The sequence below is a fragment of the Cucumis sativus genome, chromosome 7, assembly GCF_000004075.3.
Source record: "Cucumis sativus cultivar 9930 chromosome 7, Cucumber_9930_V3, whole genome shotgun sequence".
NCBI classification, from domain to species: domain Eukaryota; kingdom Viridiplantae; phylum Streptophyta; class Magnoliopsida; order Cucurbitales; family Cucurbitaceae; genus Cucumis; species Cucumis sativus.
This window is the reverse complement of record NC_026661.2, coordinates 22238572-22255154: the sequence shown is the minus strand read 5'-3', so window position 1 is coordinate 22255154 and position 16583 is coordinate 22238572. Positions and strand designations below refer to the sequence as shown.

Below are 16583 nucleotides of genomic sequence, written 5' to 3'. Positions count from 1 at the left end.
ACAAACGGCTACAAAATCAAACATTAAATAAGTATTTTCCCCGAATTTTCCGGTATGTCTCTTCTGATTCTAACATTAAATTCTCATATTTTTCTTCTCTTTCTTTAAATACTCTACTTTTCCACTTACTCTACACAGTACAGTACACACTCTTTCTTTTCTTCTTCATTATACTTTCAAATCTTTGCATTTTCATCTTCCTCTACTACTTCGTGTGTTTTATAAAGAAAAGAGAATAAATAAAGGTGTACCAATTGGTTTGTTCAAGAAAAAAGGATTTTGAAGTAGAGATGCATACGTCATAGCCTTTGAGTTATCGAAATAACAGATGCATATAAACTAAAAGCACTTAATTCGAAAAGCACTAACATGGTCAATAACAACACAAATTCATTATCTAATAACAATTCATTAATATAAGATTAGGCCTCGGTCTTTGTATTCTTTTTTAAATATATAGAGAGAGAAAGAGAGTTGTGATGGTACAGTTTGAAAACAGTATGGGGGGCATCATGTGCCAACCACTCAACAAATTTCTTTTCTTTTCCCTTTTTCTTTTGTTGGGGAGTTCTCATTTATTTGTGAATTTGAATTACAAACAAAATCATCCATACTTTGGTCTGTGTTAAAAGTGATTAGTTCAAGAAAAGTGGGGACAAAAACTATACTGATTTAATCAGTTAATTAATAAAGATAGTTATTATAATTAGAATAACCCATTCTATGTGTGTATTAGCCTTATAATTGGCTGTACGGAATGGTGATTAATATTAAGCTATTAGGCCCATCCATTAGCAGCACTTAGCAGCACTTAGCAGCATAGCCCATACTACAGTTCCAATTTATATTCATATTCATGTAATTTTCTCTAAACTACACAAAATATTTTTCAACTTCTACTACTTATATTAACATTCTTAATCTCATTCGATAATCAATGTTCTTATTCTTGTAGTTGAAGTAATTGAGAGACAAGAAATAGAAAAGCAATGAAGTCAGTTTAGTAGTACTAATTAAAAACCTTTTAAGGCTTAAAGTTATTAACTATGAGCATAAGAGAGATTAGGGACTGAAAGTCAACGGTAGATGAGTTTAATTTGGATATATTATTTATAGTGATTTGAAATGAAGCTATTAAAGTTTATGGCATTTAAGGTTCAATAGGAAATGGACCATATATATGAATGCATATATATAGATTTGTAGAGGACATTTGGGTGAAAATTTTAGGTGGGTCATCTACATCCTTCATTTGGCTACAATTTATACAACACAAGATTCAATATATATATATACACACATATATATTGTAGCATTTTAATAAAGTTTTAACCATAACTTCAATTGTTTCCCCCATTCTATATAGGATAAAGTTGTGTTAGTAGAGATAAAGGTTATAACAAGAAGAAAGGTTATAAATATATGAATGGCATGCAAGTATATTTTAGGTACAAGAGTAGAAAACTAACTAAATGAGGGTTGACTCTTCCAACTTTATTATGATAAGATTGAAACAAGAAATGTCACCCCCAAAAAGAAGAAGAAAGTAAAACAGTGGTTACACAATAATAATGATGTTAATTATTTCAATAAATTCTCAACAACCACCTAAAGAAAATGAAGTATGAATTCTGATGGTCCAAGAGTTACTTGCAAGTGTAGATGTACAAAGTAGGCAAACAATAATAATAACAAATACAATTCCATCTCTCTACTTAACGTTTTTATGAACAAACTACAAACCCCCTTTAATAGAAAAAACTTCCACAACAACATAGCCTATTTGATCACTCCTTATTAATTACGTTACATTCAAACCTATTTATTAAAACCATCTTTTGTTTACTAATAACTTTAGGGTTGATTCATATAAAACAGTTTTGACATTATTAGAATGGAAGATTATATGACAGAAGAAGGGTAATGATGAAAATAATGATCATACATAGTTTATGTTTTGGTTTAGTAATAGAGTATGATGGAAAGGTTGAATAATAATAATGATTATATAATGTTGAGATTAGAAAAGAAATAATAATAATAATAATAATAATAATATATAGTATAGGAATTTGAACTTGAATCTCTTATCCCATAAACAACAGTAAACTATTATATATTTCAAATGTGAAATGATATATGAGATAATGTTTTGAATTGGAGAGCTGAAAAGTTTTTGAATTTGTTAATTATTATTATTATTATTTTGGTAAAATCTAATTAAAAAAATGTATTGATAATTTAAAAATAAAAGAAAGTTTAAATTTGCCATCTCATTCAGTTGCCTATTAATTCCAAAAGGGAATCTACAATATTATTCTATGGGGCTTCAATTCCCATACCATTCCCCCATGATGATTATTTGTAATATTATTGTACTATCTCAACACACTGCTTGGATGAATGAGTTATGATGATCACCAACATATATATATATATCACAATTCACAACACAAAATGTAAAAAGTTTCTTATTAAGTACAGTGTGTTTGTAAGCTTCAATAATGTCTAGATTTGGGATAATGAAATTGGGATATTTTAACTTATAGATCTTAAAGTGGGATTTGGGAATGGCAAACGTAAGGTCTATAGTACAGTAGAATAAATTTAGGAGTAAACTACAAAATTCATTCTTCAACTTTTGCATTTGTGTCAAACACACTCTAAGAAAGCTTTAGTACATTGAGAAAGTAAGCTTGCAAAATATTTAGCAAATGTCAAACAGGATCAAGGTTACTTTTACTTAACACAAAAAAGTTTAGGAAGTTTAATTTAATTAAAAGAGTTGCTAACATATAAAATTAAAAGTTTGTAAACTTATTATTAGACTCAAAAATTCAAAAACTTTGTAAACTTTGATTGAAGGTAAGAATAGATTATACGAAAAATGCTTAAATTAATTATCATAGGTAACACTCTGTTTGTAAACTAATGAAAAATCTAGCTATTGATTTTATATATCTTTCTGAGGTTAAGTTACTAATCTTTAACACTTGAAAACAACACTCATCATTTATGATGTATTAGCTACTGTCGTGGATTTATTTACCAACAATCTTTTCATATTAATTATCACCTTAATCTCACTTTGTAATTTGAAACTTCTTCCCATATTAAATATCCTATTAAATGTAAAATGATAGTAAAATTTCAAAAACAAGAAGCTAGTATTTTTTAGTCATAAAATGTGGTTTAAAAATACAAAAATCAAACAAAATAACTTCACCTAAATTCAGAATAAATAAATACGAAGAGAAATATGTTATTTGAATATTATTATTTAAAAGCAAGATTTTTTTTTATAATAATTGTCAAAGAAAAAAATAAAATAATTATTAAACGAATATCATCCTAAACATCCTCTAAAATAGAAAGAAAAAAAAATATATTCGTACTTAAAAAAATTAAAAAAATTAAGACATCAGAAATTTGATCCTTCGTATATAAATAAACAGAATGGATTGCTACTTTACATCTATCAAATAGTTTTTTTTATTAAAAAAAAAACATTTTAGCCAAATCGTCCACATAAACAAGAAAGAAGAAAAAACTAAAAAAGGAAGAACTAAAATATTATTTAAACTTAAATTTAATTATTTAGAAAGAAGAAGTGTAAAAAAATCAAATAAAATAAAATCAATTCAATTGAATGGCCTGCAGCAATTAAATTATTTGAGTTGGAGAAACAACCCTCAGATAGCACCACTCACTTTCCATAGTCACTAATATTCAGGTTCATCTGCAACAATGTTGAACTATATAACATCAGCCTTTGTATTGAGTGGGAGAAAATTTTGTTTAGCTTAATCATTTACAACTTCTAGCTTAATCTTCCAGAATTATAATAATAAACATATCATGTTCTAAACTCAAAATCTAACAATAACGTCCGTTAGAGTAATAACCATACCTCCACCTTCTTCTTCCATGTTGTAATCGTCTTCATCATCGTCAAAATATTCGTTCTGCAATGCATTGATGTTAGTTGGAGAAAATTGATAGGCTTGTTATCAAGGATATATTAAGAACGAGGTTGCTAGGATATTGGTTATAATCGAGAGAGTGGAGAATGAGGAAAGAAGATTCACGATTATATAAAGCATATAACGAAATCCAACAGTTCCAGTCAAAACCTGATAATAATCATCATCGGTAAGTTCCTCGGACTGTGCATCCTCTTCTTCTTCGTCTTCGTCTTCACCTTCTTCTCCTTCTTTCTTCTCCTTATCCTCCTTATCCTGTCCCTGATGAAGTTAAGAAAGAAAAGAATCAGCAAAGGGGATCCTGTAGAGCAAATGTGTATGTACGAACATTTTTAATCATAAACTGCAATGACAACTAAAAGAAGAAAATATTTAAGGGGACTACAATTACAAAAGGAGTGAATGATTGAGGTAGAAAATGTCTTACCTTGAGAGATTCTTCACGCTTCTCTAGGAGGTCCATTTTTTTCAGCCCTGTAATGAGACAGATACCACCAACAAGGATCCATCAACAGGTGACTAACAGAAATAGCATCCATATTGAGTTGGTATAGAGAGAGAAATTCTTATTGTCCCAACCAACAAACCTGAGTCAGGGTTCCATTGCACTTTTCGTTTGGTCCGCAACTTCCCTTTGAAACCTGAAAATTTAACAGTAGAGTATCTGTATACATAGGTGGCCCCAAAAAGAAAAGATTGGAGAAAACAGACGCGTGATCTTAGTATAACTCCCATATACCTTCAACCAATTCTTCAGGAAAGTTCCTAGACGTGAGCTGTATAATTTGTGCGAGGGAATCACGCTTCAACGTATTATTCAGCTTCGTTCTATCGGAAAATTTCTCTATCTCAGTTCTTTGCATCTCTGGTACAATAATCCAAGTAGTGTACAAGATTACCAATTTTTTGTTGCAACAAAATAGCATTAATTTTGTTGTGTGGGGGGGAAGAGTTACAAGGGCACTAACTTTTCATGACATTTTCCTCTAGATAAAAAGGAGAGGCCTTCCAATACTTCATAAAGTTGATGTGACCCATAGCCAAGGCTAATTCTTCAGGCATTTCACCGATGCTTGGTAGCGTTACATTCTGCAATTGTGCCAGAAAATATCTCCTTAGGAAAGAAAATAAACTGGTAAGCTTGCAGGTGAATGTACTACAATTTGATGAAATTATCTTCGAACTAATATTTCCCATTGAGAAGCAGATAGAGAAATGTGGCTGCCTAAACTATTGGCTCTGCTACTAACCAAAACCAAGTTCATGGGATAATTACAAAAATCCTTTGATATCGAAGCCCAATGAGAGAGACATGAAGATGGACTTACGCCACAATTTTCCACTCACCCTCTCAATCCTGCTAAACATCTTATTATTCCTTTCACTCCACAACATCCATAAAACAGCACAAATACCAGCAATCCAAAGAAAACGACCTTTTTCCCCCAAATGGCAAATTGAGGAGGAACTCTTCGATCATATCTCTAACAACTCTGTGACGAATACTTCTCATGCCAAAATTCTGGAAGAAAGCATTCCAAACAAAGTCGCCAACTCACAATGCCACAAAATATGGTCAAGGTCATCTTCTGCCTTCCAACAAAGGATACAGCAGAAATGCCCAGCCAACGACGACATCTTCCTTGTAAGCCTGTCCATTGTACAAATACAACCGTGGAGAACCTTCCAAGTAAAGAATCTAACCTTTCTAGGGACCTTAATCCTCCACAATGAAGAGAAGACTGACTCACCTAAGAAGGAAGGGTTAATCAAACACTGGAAAAAAAGACTTTCAGGAAAACCCGTCCAGAGGACTAAGGTTCCAAACTCTCACATCTCTCCCCTAAAATGAAACGGGTGATTCTCAATAATAGAAAGAAGGGCCTTCACATCCATTGTTTCCCTCTCCCGGTGGGTTCCTCTTTTTTTGGGCTTGCTTTTTATGCGCCCGTGTATTCTTTCGTTCTTTCTAAATGAAAGCCATTTGTTATTATTAAAAGAAAAAAACAAAAAAAGAAAAGAAAAAGAAAGAAAGAAACTATTAGCTCTGCGATAGTATTTGCTCTACAGTTTGAGTGATGGATATCAAAATATAAGTAACCAAAAATATAAAATACTTACAAGTTACACTAATGATTTGAAAGCAAAGTGCATGAAAGAAAACACCTGACAATATATGCTTATACAAAAATGAGATAAATCAAAGTAGTTGTTTTTCATTTTTTTAAAAGCATCCTACTTAACCGTGTGAGAACAAAACCCTTTAAGGGAAAAGTTGGCAACACAAATGCTTTTAAGGTCATAGGTTCAAAATGTTAAACAATATCTGTTTGTTTGGTCGGGAAATATATTACAAGGAGCAATAGGCCATCGTACTTTTAAGGTCATAGTTAACCAAGAAAGATAAAAAGGTTCCAAGAGAGAAGAAAGGGATCCCTACAATCATACAAATAATGTACTAGTACTACAGATTTCATCAATAACCAACAGCTTTAATTCATCTTTTCAACTATCTAAACTCAACTCAAATGTAATTTTGTAAGTCCCACATTCACTCAAAGCAAACATAGGTGAAATAATACAAGCAATAATAATATTAACAAAGATGTGCTAATTTGAACTCAATCGGGCATCAATGAAGTTTGTTAGCATATCCTATCAGTTCACCACTGCAAACTAAGTGGAAGTTAGAAGGACTTTTCTAGCTTACAGAAGTTAGAACTACCCACCTCTGGGAAAAGCTCGAAAGGTTCTTGCTTGGCGTATTGAAAGCTCCCACCACCACCACCTCGTCCTCGCCCTCTAAATGCCATCCCCCTGATTGTAGAACAAATAAGTAAACTACTCTAGCCTCTAGGCATAAATACAAAATAGGAGGTCTAATCTCATGCAGACTTTAAATCTGTATTATAGTCCACGTTGCTTTCATCATTTAATGGAAAAGGCCATATGATTTATTACCTGAAATTCCCAAACCTTTTCGATGACTTGCTCAAATTATGGATGTAAAAAACTGATTCCTGGCACAACTCAATGGCACGGTATCCTGAGAAGAACAAAGATGGAGACGGCAACACCTTTTATCCCTGTAAAAGATAAGTTAGAGAATTTTAAAAAACATAACGAAGAATACCCTATCCAAAACCAACGACAATACTATTTCTCCTAATATCACGCCCTGAATTCAAGCTTAACTAAGTTCGATTAGGTTTGGTAGTTTCTTTACCAAGTTGAAAACCCAAATGCGGAAGAAGCCCAATGAAGGTGAGAGAGAAATGGTGCTGGACCAAACGGCGGTTGATTCAAGTTCTACCGGTTCGATTTTCAGTTTAAATCACAGTAACACTACAACTATTTAAAAGAAAATTCCATTTACGCAACAAAAGGCTATTCGACGGGATTTACTTGCTCTTAGTCTTACCCAAAAATAGGAATTCAGTAAATAAACTATTCCAGAACAAAAGAAAAACAGAGGAGAGATAGTTAAACCTTGGATGAGTTTAGAGCAAACAATTTCCCATCACAAGAACATCAACTTCATTATTGGGCCAATTGAACAAATCAGTTTAAAGCCTCTTGTAAGTGTGTTACCTGCAATATCAGCAAACAAAAGCTGGAAGATGGTTGGTTCGCTGTTGAATCACGTTCCTTCTAATCACCATGGAAATTTCCAACAGAGAGGTGTAAGAAAGAGAGAGATGCCTTGACGTTACCGACGGCGGCGGCGAGAAGGAGGCAAGAGGCGGAAGCTTGGGGCGACGATCGGCGAGGCGGTGGACAGCAGAGTGAAAGGGAGAGGGAAGATGGCGAAAGTCCCGCGAAGAAGAAGAAGAAGAAGAGGAGGATGGAAGAGAGTTTAGCGGCAGAAAGGGAAAAAAGAAAATATTGAACGTATAACTTCCCTCTTTTTTAATGCTAAATTATACAAATTACTCACATTGTCTACCAAACCTTTAAATTTTCCAAAATACATCCATTCATAATACCTAAGCTTTTAAAAGAAATACTCCAACAACCTCATCATTCCTTCTCTTATATCTTATAGTTATTAGAGTGAAAATTGTCATCCTAAACCAATACGGATTCTTCAACGTCTTTATCCTAACTCAACTTTAAAATTTTTACGATGGTAAACTGTTAATTGTAACATTTAATTGTTTAAAGCATTTTGTAACCTTGCTTTCGAGTCCATTTAATCCTCCCCTCCTAAATTTGGAAAGTTATAAAATCTATCTAAGTCTTTATAGTTCATTAAAGTTTTTATTCGTAACGATTTCAAGACACTATATGTATTCAAACTATTAATAAATACTCAATTTAAAAACTATCTTTATAACTTAAAAACGTTTTATTATACTTTTAACATTTTAAAAGAAAAAACAAGATAGAAAATAAGAATGGTTGTAGTATAGTGATTAATTGGTTGAGATTAAGAGAACCAACTTAAACTTCTAGTTAAAAAGCATAAAATCTACCAAGTTTCAACATAAACAAACATATTTAATGATTAACCTCTACTTAACAACTATACGGTTTAAATTATCACTTTTAGTTAATGTACCATAGACAATTCAAAATTTCCGTGAATGTGTTTGACACATAACTCAAGTTCTATTTTTGCAAATTAAATAATAAAAAATAGTCTCGTTTGTAGGGTCTAAATTTGTATTTTAACTAATTTTTTAAAATATAAATTATGTTCCTAACAAAACTACCTTAACTTATTGTAAGCTAAATATTAGTATATATATGAATCATATTCAAACATTTTCTAAAATTGGAATCAAAGGTTGGAGTTTATATGAAATAGAAATCACAATGCTATTTTCATTAAATCAAACGGTTTACCAAACAAATACTTGCTTTTATCTTATTCTTCCATCCAAATCCATAATCCATAAAAGTCAAAAAGTTAGAAAATAGGAAGGGAATCAATGGCAAAAGGGGAGAAGAAGAAGAAGAAGAAAAGTTTGTAAAGAAATCCTACTTTGCACATTTCCAATTTGAAGATAAACTAAAAACGACAGATAAAACGAGATTAGCGATTAAACAGCTCTTCTTCACGTAAATCCTCAAAATCCAAAAAGGAAACTATCCAAAATTAAACCATTTCCATTCCATAACAAAAAAACCCATCTTCTTCTTCCTCCTAATCATCGCTCTAATCCACCAATTAATTATCCCTGTCTCATTTAACTGTTCCAAATTTGAAATTCATTAAACATACTTTCTTTCCCTGTTCCATCAACCCAAATCCTTCTGGGTAGACCCGCTCTTGCACGTCAGCATCCACACGAGCGTGCCCATTGTTTCCCATAGCAGAAACAAAGAAGGACAGAAGGGTTTTTGGATTGGAATTTTCTACAGCTTGCACTTGTGTTTAAGCAGCCTATGACACGGACGGAAAAGTATCCAATACAAACAACATTCGCAGTCATCCGGCCAACGTCAAAGCGTTACTCTCCCGTTGATTTCATGCGTTCCCAAATGCTCTTCTGTTATAAAATCAAAGTAACTTCTCCACCCTTCTCCTCAACTACTCATTTGGGTTTCCTCTTCTTTTCCGAATCTGTAATGGGGTTTGGTTGATTTTTTTTTTCCTCCTCTCTTACGAATCTGAAATGGGTTTTGGCTGATTTTTCCAAGTATTCTTTCTTTCTGCAGCAGTTGATCGTTTGATTGCCTTTTCTTATTGAATGGGTTTCGATAGTTTTTGTGGGTTTTATTTGAAAAAAAGCTTCTTTATGTGCTTTTATGTTTAATGGGTCATTGATTCTATTTGGTTCATGCAGATGGAAGACGATGAAGATGACGACCTATAATATTTTCTGATCCTTTAGTTCATTAACTTGGTTAGATTAAAGGTTATTGATATCCAATAATGGAAGACAAGGGGAATTTGAGGAGACCTATATTATTCAAATTTGGGGTTGTTCTGGCTATCTCCTTTGCTGGTTTCCTCTATTCCCGATTCAGACTAAAAAATAAAAGACCTCCTCTGCCTCCTCCTTCATATAGTTCTTCAGGTTCTTATATTCAATCTCCTATGCTTCCTCAATTTCTTAGTGTTAATTGTCGAGTCATGTATTTGGTGTTTATCGTGTTGTGCGAGTTCGAAACTCTAACCTTTGGTTTTAAATGATTGAGATATATTGGATTATGTTTAGTCGGCAAATTTTAAATCATGTACTTCACTTGCTTTTAGCAGATGATCAGGGCAATAAAGTTAACTTGGGAAGAGGAAGAGGACCTAGACTTGACAAGCAAGGAACGCCCTCTAATGTTGTTCTTTTTGCAGTTGATGCCTATGTAAGTTTTCTAATGATGGTTTTTACATTTCGGAAGTATGAGTAACTTAGAATGCCCAAAAAGGTTGGATACCAGGCAGGCTTCTTCTGAAGTTGGTTGTGCAACATTTGTATAATGAACCCATTTGTTGAACTGTTGGGATTGATGCAAAATGCTATACCTTATGATGAAAGTATCTTATTAATGAAAAAACCATCAAGTTTGTTGATTGTTCTTCCTCAGTCTCTGTCACTGGCAGTGATTTGTTTTGAGCATGTTGGTCTTTGATTAAGACATAATCTTCACGTTATGTGTTATAATCTTTAAGTTCGTATCTTTGTTGTTTGATTTCTTTCTCAGGAAGAAACGTGTATTCCAAAAGTCAATTTTGATGATTCAAATCTTGGTCTCTGTCCTAGCAATAAACATGGTGTAGATAAAGATGGCTTGCTTCCCCCAGAGTTTCAGGAACTTCTTAAAGAATTTGATTTATCTGCTGCAAATGCCGAGTTTTCTTCCAAGAAAAATGTTGAAGCTCCAAGGTACGGGCTGGAAACTCCAAAAGCTTATAAGACCGTTGAGAATGATGAATATGAACAAGAAATCAGATATCTCAAAAGCAAGGTGAAAATGCTGCGAGAGAGAGAGAGGAACCTTGAGGTTCAATTACTTGAGTATTATGGCCTCAAAGAGCAAGAAACTGCAGTAATGGAACTTCAAAATAGGTTGAAGATTAACAACATGGAAGCCAAGCTTTTCACCTTCAAGATTGAGTCCCTTGAGGCAGATAACCGACGATTAGAGTCGCAAGTCTGCGACCATGCTAAATCAGTGTCCGACCTCGAGGCTGCAAGAGCAAAAATTAAGTTCCTCAAGAAAAAACTTAGATATGAAGCAGAACAGAACAGGGGACAGATCTTAAATCTTCAGAAAAGAGTTCTTAAGCTGCAAGATCAAGAACATAAGACAAATCAAAGCAATAAAGATGCCCAAATCAAGCTGCAAAAGATTGAAGATTTAGAGAAAGAGATAGAGGAGTTGAGAAAGTCGAATTTGAGATTAGAAATAGAAAATTCTGATCTGGGTCGGAGATTAGATGCTACTCAATTTCTTGCAAATTCTCTTTTGGAAGACCAAGAAGTACGTTTTTTTTCCCCTCTTCCTTACTGTAGCTATTTTAGCTTTTTATAACTTTAAGGTGATGAAACATTTGATTCAATATTCATCTAATTTGTACAGAAAGAATCACTGAAAGAAGAAACAGAGCGTTTGACACGAGAAAACGAGGCATTAACTAAGGAAATCGAGCAGCTCCAAGCACACCGGTTGGCAGATGTTGAAGAGCTAGTCTATCTCCGTTGGATTAATGCTTGCTTAAGATACGAGCTGCGGAATTTTCAGCCTCCAGCAGGAAAAACAGCAGCAAGAGACCTAAGCAAAACACTAAGTCCCAAATCCGAGGAGAAAGCAAAGAAGCTCATCCTCGATTATGCAAACACAGAAGGAAATGAAGGGAAGAGCATGAACGTTACGGATTTCGATTCTGATCAATGGTCATCCTCACAAGCTTCCTCTCATACTGATCCTGGAGATCCAGATGATTCCACTACTGATTTTCCATCCACAGCCAAGACAGGTTCAAACAAAATCAAATTTATTAGTAAACTCAGAAAACTCTTGAAGGGAAAAGGTAGTCAACAAAATATGACTTTGTTAGCAGAAAAATCTGCAGCATCTGTAGAAGATAGTGATTCTCCTTGTTACAGCACGAGTAATTCTACTGGGACCAATGCTACTCGAGCCGAGGGTCAGGCTATTGGATATGCAACTCCATTGCTGAACTCATCAGGCCATTCAATGGATTTTCACAGATTGCAAAGCCAAAAGGAAGACGATGTAAAAATTGAAGACTCCATTAGAAGGAATAGTGATGTTGGCTGCGTTAACAAGAGATTTGTTGTAGGGAGCGACCAATTGAGCGACTCGTCATATAGATCTCAAAATCAGGATACAGAATCCACCGAGAAGTCTGAGTTGATGAAATATGCTGAAGTTTTGAAAGACACCCGAGGAGCTAAGAACCGATCACATAGAAAGACTGCATCCATTGGTTCGTTTTGAACACAAAAAAGCTCGTCTGGCGTTCAATTGCTTCATCACCGCTTGTTCATGTGTATAATTGACTATACTGTTCACAAAAGATAGTTAGAAACTAATTCCACTGATACGGAAACTTTGTAACATAAAATGACTTACTGTTGTAATGTTACTTGTACGAGCTCAATTCTAAAAAAACTAATTTTATCAAGTTTTCTCTTGCCACTGTGACAGGAAATGTGTCTATTCTGGATTACATGTTCTTGAACATTGCAAAAGCAAGATAGAAAACGAAAAGAGTATATATGTATCCTTAACCGGCCCTCTTTTTTGTGTCAAGTTTATGGAACTTTTTCGTACTAAATACAATCAAGTGCTTATCATGTATGTCTTTATCAGATGTCCTTAAATTTGGTAAGGTATCACTTGCAGATTAGCTAATACAATGGAGTGTGGAGAAAGTCCAAGAAAAAATGTTTTTTTGCAACATCAAGTTCCAAAAGAGTCCAAACAGTAAAATATCAACTAATACAATGATATAGCAATGAAAAGATAACGAAATAGAAAGAACATGATAATGCAATAATTCAAGAGAACAGAACAGGTGCCCTTCTTTACACCCTCCTTACATAATTTCGAGTAATTGAAGGTCTTACAAATTTCTAAACAACAGTAACTAAAACAAGCATTTGCTAGAGAATCAAGAAATATATGGAAAAAGAGTAAAACTAAAACAACTCATATTGTGATGATCAAACGAGAGCATAGCCCTGAACAATCATGGTATCAGCAAGCATCTGATTGGCAGCCTCTGATAGATGAATACTGTCCCAGAACATATATTTGGTTGCATTAGAACATGTTTCATGGAACTTTGGATTGCACAAGACTGATACCGTCTCCACAGCCCCAGTGCTACAACACCCTTTTCTCACTTCATCGAACCCTTGAAAGAAAACACAAAAAACAGAGAGAATAACTGTATTGATTAGCACCTGAGTGTTTGAAAACAATTCTATTATTGATGAAGTTTTTATGTTTGTGAAGTACCATGAGTGGATGGAGACATGATAGCATCGTATAAAGGTTTGAAAACGTCGAAGACAACGAGTTTGAGACCGGATAGCTGCTTTTGAAGAGTTGCAGCAGTAGAGTTTAGCTTCCTGTTGAAGACTAGGACCTCATTGTTGATTGTTCTAACACAGCCCTTTTCTTGTTGGTAGCCAAACTGAGTGAGTGCAGCAGGAAAACAGCCTAATGGAGGCAAGGAAGTGACCCCAATTTTCCTTGCTCCTAGCCCATGCAAGTCCTTCATCAAAGCCACAAAATCCTCCATCTAATGTTATTGTGAACATAACGATGGTCTTTCTTCTTTTCTTTTCCTCCTTTTTTTTATATATAAATTTAAATTTTCTTATTTTAATGATCACTTCTCTTATGATAAACGATCGAAGTGAACAACACTTAGAATATATAGATCAAAATGAATATTTTGAAATTATTAAGACATCTTTTAAGTTAGAAAGGTATACGAAAGAAAACAACTTAGAGATTGAGGACATTTGATGTGGTGTATTTTGTGGCTTAAATGTTCTAATAAGATTACATTCAAAATCAATAAAATAGGTTAGACAAATATTCTTCCTGCCTGAAAATAGTGATATGACAAAAAAAATTTCCTTTTAGGGTAAGCACAAACATAGAGATTTAAACAGATTTGAAAGAATACCTTTACCATAAAATTTGAAACAAAATCATCCCTTAAGATTAAAGACACGTGGTCCTACACAAATTTAATATTCCCCAAACCTTCCCCTTTAATTTATTATTGACGGACACATGGTCCCATGAAATCAATACATATCATTATTGCTAATTTCTCTTTATAGATGAAGCTGTGTTAAAGATTTCAACCATTTGACAACGTTTTTTCTGTTGAAGTAGTAGGAAAAGTGATGTAATAGGCAAGAGGTAAAGGAAGAATTGAAAGGTGATGTAAGAACATTTAAGGGAAGAAGAGGTTGTAAAAATAGATGTGTCAGAAAAGAATTAAGAAGGTAAAAATATTAAAGAGGTTAGGTTGTAAAAATTTGGAGAGTAGTGTATTGGTAGAGTGAGATATTGGGATGAGCCTGTACTTTGATTCTCCATAGAAAGAGAACGAGAGATAATGAATAGCAATGTCTAATGGGGGAGGGGCCGGACAGCCGGACAGGGACGTCCTTTTTCTGCCGCCAAAGCTCCCCAGCCCTACCTATTCATTCTTCATCTTCTCTCATTTGACAAATAATTAAATGCCTATTAATATTCTTTTTTTGTTCATTTACTTTTTCAATTTGTAATTTTCACATTTTTTAACTACCACCATACTATCGTAATACTTATTCTAATATTTATATCAATAACTACAAAAGGAAGCAACACTGACATGTTTAGACTATCATAAGTCACACTCATCGTCTCAAAAGTGTACAAATTTTGAAAATATAACTCACATTGTTGTTGTTATTATTTTGATTGTATTAAGCATATGATAGGATAATGGATACAAAGGTAATAGTAGAAGCATGCACTACTACTACTATTAACTATGGAGTAAGTAAATAAAGAAGGGTACCTTGATGAATTTGGAGAAGGAAGCAACAAGGAAAGAGGAGTACTCATACGGCGTGAACCGTCTACGAACCCCCGGATTTATGTAATAGTTCCGAAGATAGTCGCCTGTGCCACAGCTAAGTATATGCAGTCCATTGGCAACAATGGCGCCCGCTTCCTCATCGCCGACCACCATCGCCACTTTGCTTTGATACTCTTTGTAATTACCCAGTTGCTGACTCAATGTAATCGCACGCTGCACACAGCACACACAAAACAAAAAACTAATAAATAATCTCATCTCTATCAGTTATTTAAAGTAAATAAGTTGATCACAATTAGAAGATCATCATGTAGTAGATATATACATTTGAAATGGAAGCTTGCTCATCGTAACCGGCGGCGGCGGAAGCAAACCCGGCTCCGATTAGAAGATTCCGCCCGGACGCCTCTGGGCTGAGATACGGCGGTGGGTAGGTCTGGAAACCAAGGGTTTCCGCTGTCAAAATTTGAAATCAAACCATTGTTGAATCACAATTTTATCCATACATAATTATCTAAACAACGGTGTCAAATTGACATTTACATATACCGATCTTTTCCAACTTTTTTGCTACATTCTAAAACTTACTAGTTTAAGTCACCATAATGTGCATACAACTCGTCTTCTTAATTATTATTATGGCGACATCATGATCTCCAATAATATAATTATATAGCTTGATTAGAGGTAACAATTAACTTTTTATACCTATAGTACCAAATTTTGCTAAAATATATATCTACACTTAATCATAGAAAAGAAAAGTGAGATAGAAGAACACATTTTTGAGCTCTTGTACCCTTCAATTACTACTTTGAGAAGTTGAAGGAGTAATAATTTTTTAAATGAATGAATTACCAGTTATATCAGAGACAAGTTTTCCATTACAGAATCTGCCAGTGGGTTTATGGTTGGTGAAATCTTGACCATAAGGAAGGTAGTTTGCCTTGAACATGGTGAAACGATTGTTGTTGTTTCCCATGTCCAAAGCGGAGTCACCAAACGTGAAGATAGCTGGAAAAATGGTGGCAGCAGCGGCGGTGTCATCAGCACCGGCTTTCTTCCACGACACCGCCGGGGTGGCTAAACATATTATTATTAACGTGAAAACGAAGAAGCACACAAAGACAGCAGCAGCCATCTCTTGTTATGAAAGAAAGACGTTGTTTAATTTGTATGAGCTTAAAGCACTTCTAACGTCCATTCTCACCTATGTATATATATAAAAGACATCCAACACTTACATTAGTTTTCATGGTTCAAAGCTACTCTTTTTAGTAAAAACAACTTTAAAATTTTGAAACCTCTTTTACATCATTTCAATTTTTATTTAAAAGGGTGTTTTTCGTTTAAAGTCGATACTAATTTTTCGTAACTCTTAAGAGAAACAGCGATATAAAACTATAATTTAAACAACTCCTTAAAGGCTATTTGTCCTTAGGATTAGAGTGAAGTAGAGTGAGCTATTTGATACTATGATAATACTTGTTTTCACTCTCTTTGCTCCTCCTCTTCACACCTCTCTCCTACTAAGTTTCAAATATTAAGACTATTACAAATCACATATCGTCTCAAAC

General features: G+C 34.0%; 3 protein-coding genes across 6 annotated transcripts; 1 reads left to right on the top strand and 2 right to left on the bottom strand.

Annotated features, from left to right (window-relative positions):
* Positions 1-3419: 3419 nt before the first annotated feature.
* Positions 3420-7884, bottom strand: LOC101204777 (DNA-directed RNA polymerase III subunit RPC7-like). 2 transcript variants are annotated; one of them, XM_004141739.3, is made up of 10 exons: positions 7575-7884; positions 6945-7069; positions 6713-6800; positions 4952-5072; positions 4723-4848; positions 4571-4624; positions 4411-4457; positions 4134-4244; positions 3911-3965; positions 3420-3739 (listed from the first exon to the last, which is right to left on the bottom strand). In XM_004141739.3, exons 3-10 carry the CDS (start codon positions 6794-6796, stop codon positions 3723-3725), a joined length of 615 nt encoding a protein of 204 aa, XP_004141787.2. In that variant the 5' UTR covers positions 6797-6800; positions 6945-7069; positions 7575-7884; the 3' UTR covers positions 3420-3722. The 2 variants fall into 2 exon arrangements, with proteins under 2 accessions (XP_004141787.2, XP_031744270.1); XM_031888410.1 differs by lacking the exon at positions 7575-7884 and adding an exon at positions 7473-7570.
* Positions 7885-9060: 1176 nt separating this feature from the next.
* LOC101205025 (protein CHUP1, chloroplastic) lies at positions 9061-12670 on the top strand. 3 transcript variants are annotated; one of them, XM_031889087.1, is made up of 5 exons: positions 9061-9494; positions 9776-10009; positions 10189-10292; positions 10632-11411; positions 11511-12670. In XM_031889087.1, exons 2-5 carry the CDS (start codon positions 9865-9867, stop codon positions 12390-12392), a joined length of 1911 nt encoding a protein of 636 aa, XP_031744947.1. In that variant the 5' UTR covers positions 9061-9494; positions 9776-9864; the 3' UTR covers positions 12393-12670. The 3 variants fall into 3 exon arrangements, with proteins under 3 accessions (XP_031744947.1, XP_004141788.1, XP_031744948.1); XM_004141740.3 differs by having other exon boundaries at positions 9063-9494; positions 10192-10292; XM_031889088.1 differs by lacking the exon at positions 9061-9494 and adding an exon at positions 9505-9628.
* A 164-nt stretch (positions 12671-12834) lies between these two features.
* On the bottom strand, positions 12835-16243 carry LOC101215446 (GDSL esterase/lipase APG). Its single transcript, XM_004141620.3, has 5 exons — positions 15865-16243; positions 15332-15462; positions 14986-15219; positions 13419-13677; positions 12835-13314 (listed from the first exon to the last, which is right to left on the bottom strand). The coding sequence occupies exons 1-5, from the start codon at positions 16145-16147 to the stop codon at positions 13121-13123; spliced, it is 1101 nt and encodes a 366-aa protein (XP_004141668.1). The 5' UTR covers positions 16148-16243; the 3' UTR covers positions 12835-13120.
* Positions 16244-16583: the final 340 nt, after the last annotated feature.

What these genes read in the sequence shown, in the direction of transcription:
- LOC101204777 (XM_004141739.3), bottom strand. Translation starts at nt 6,796, where the DNA reads ATGGCATTTAGAGGGCGAGGACGAGGTGGTGGTGGTGGGAGCTTTCAA. An exon ending in AGCGTGAAGAATCTCTCAAG is followed by an intron (nt 4,245 to 4,410) that starts GTAAGACATTTT and finishes TAACTTCATCAG; the next exon opens with GGACAGGATAAGGAGGATAA. An exon ending in CCGATGATGATTATTATCAG is followed by an intron (nt 3,966 to 4,133) that starts GTTTTGACTGGA and finishes AATGCATTGCAG; the next exon opens with AACGAATATTTTGACGATGA.
- LOC101205025 (XM_031889087.1), top strand. Translation starts at nt 9,865, where the DNA reads ATGGAAGACAAGGGGAATTTGAGGAGACCTATATTATTCAAATTTGGG. An exon ending in TCCTTCATATAGTTCTTCAG is followed by an intron (nt 10,010 to 10,188) that starts GTTCTTATATTC and finishes ACTTGCTTTTAG; the next exon opens with CAGATGATCAGGGCAATAAA. An exon ending in CTCTTTTGGAAGACCAAGAA is followed by an intron (nt 11,412 to 11,510) that starts GTACGTTTTTTT and finishes TAATTTGTACAG; the next exon opens with AAAGAATCACTGAAAGAAGA.
- LOC101215446 (XM_004141620.3), bottom strand. Translation starts at nt 16,147, where the DNA reads ATGGCTGCTGCTGTCTTTGTGTGCTTCTTCGTTTTCACGTTAATAATA. An exon ending in AGCAAGCTTCCATTTCAAAT is followed by an intron (nt 15,220 to 15,331) that starts GTATATATCTAC and finishes TGCTGTGTGCAG; the next exon opens with CGTGCGATTACATTGAGTCA. An exon ending in CCTTCTCCAAATTCATCAAG is followed by an intron (nt 13,678 to 14,985) that starts GTACCCTTCTTT and finishes GCTTTGATGAAG; the next exon opens with GACTTGCATGGGCTAGGAGC.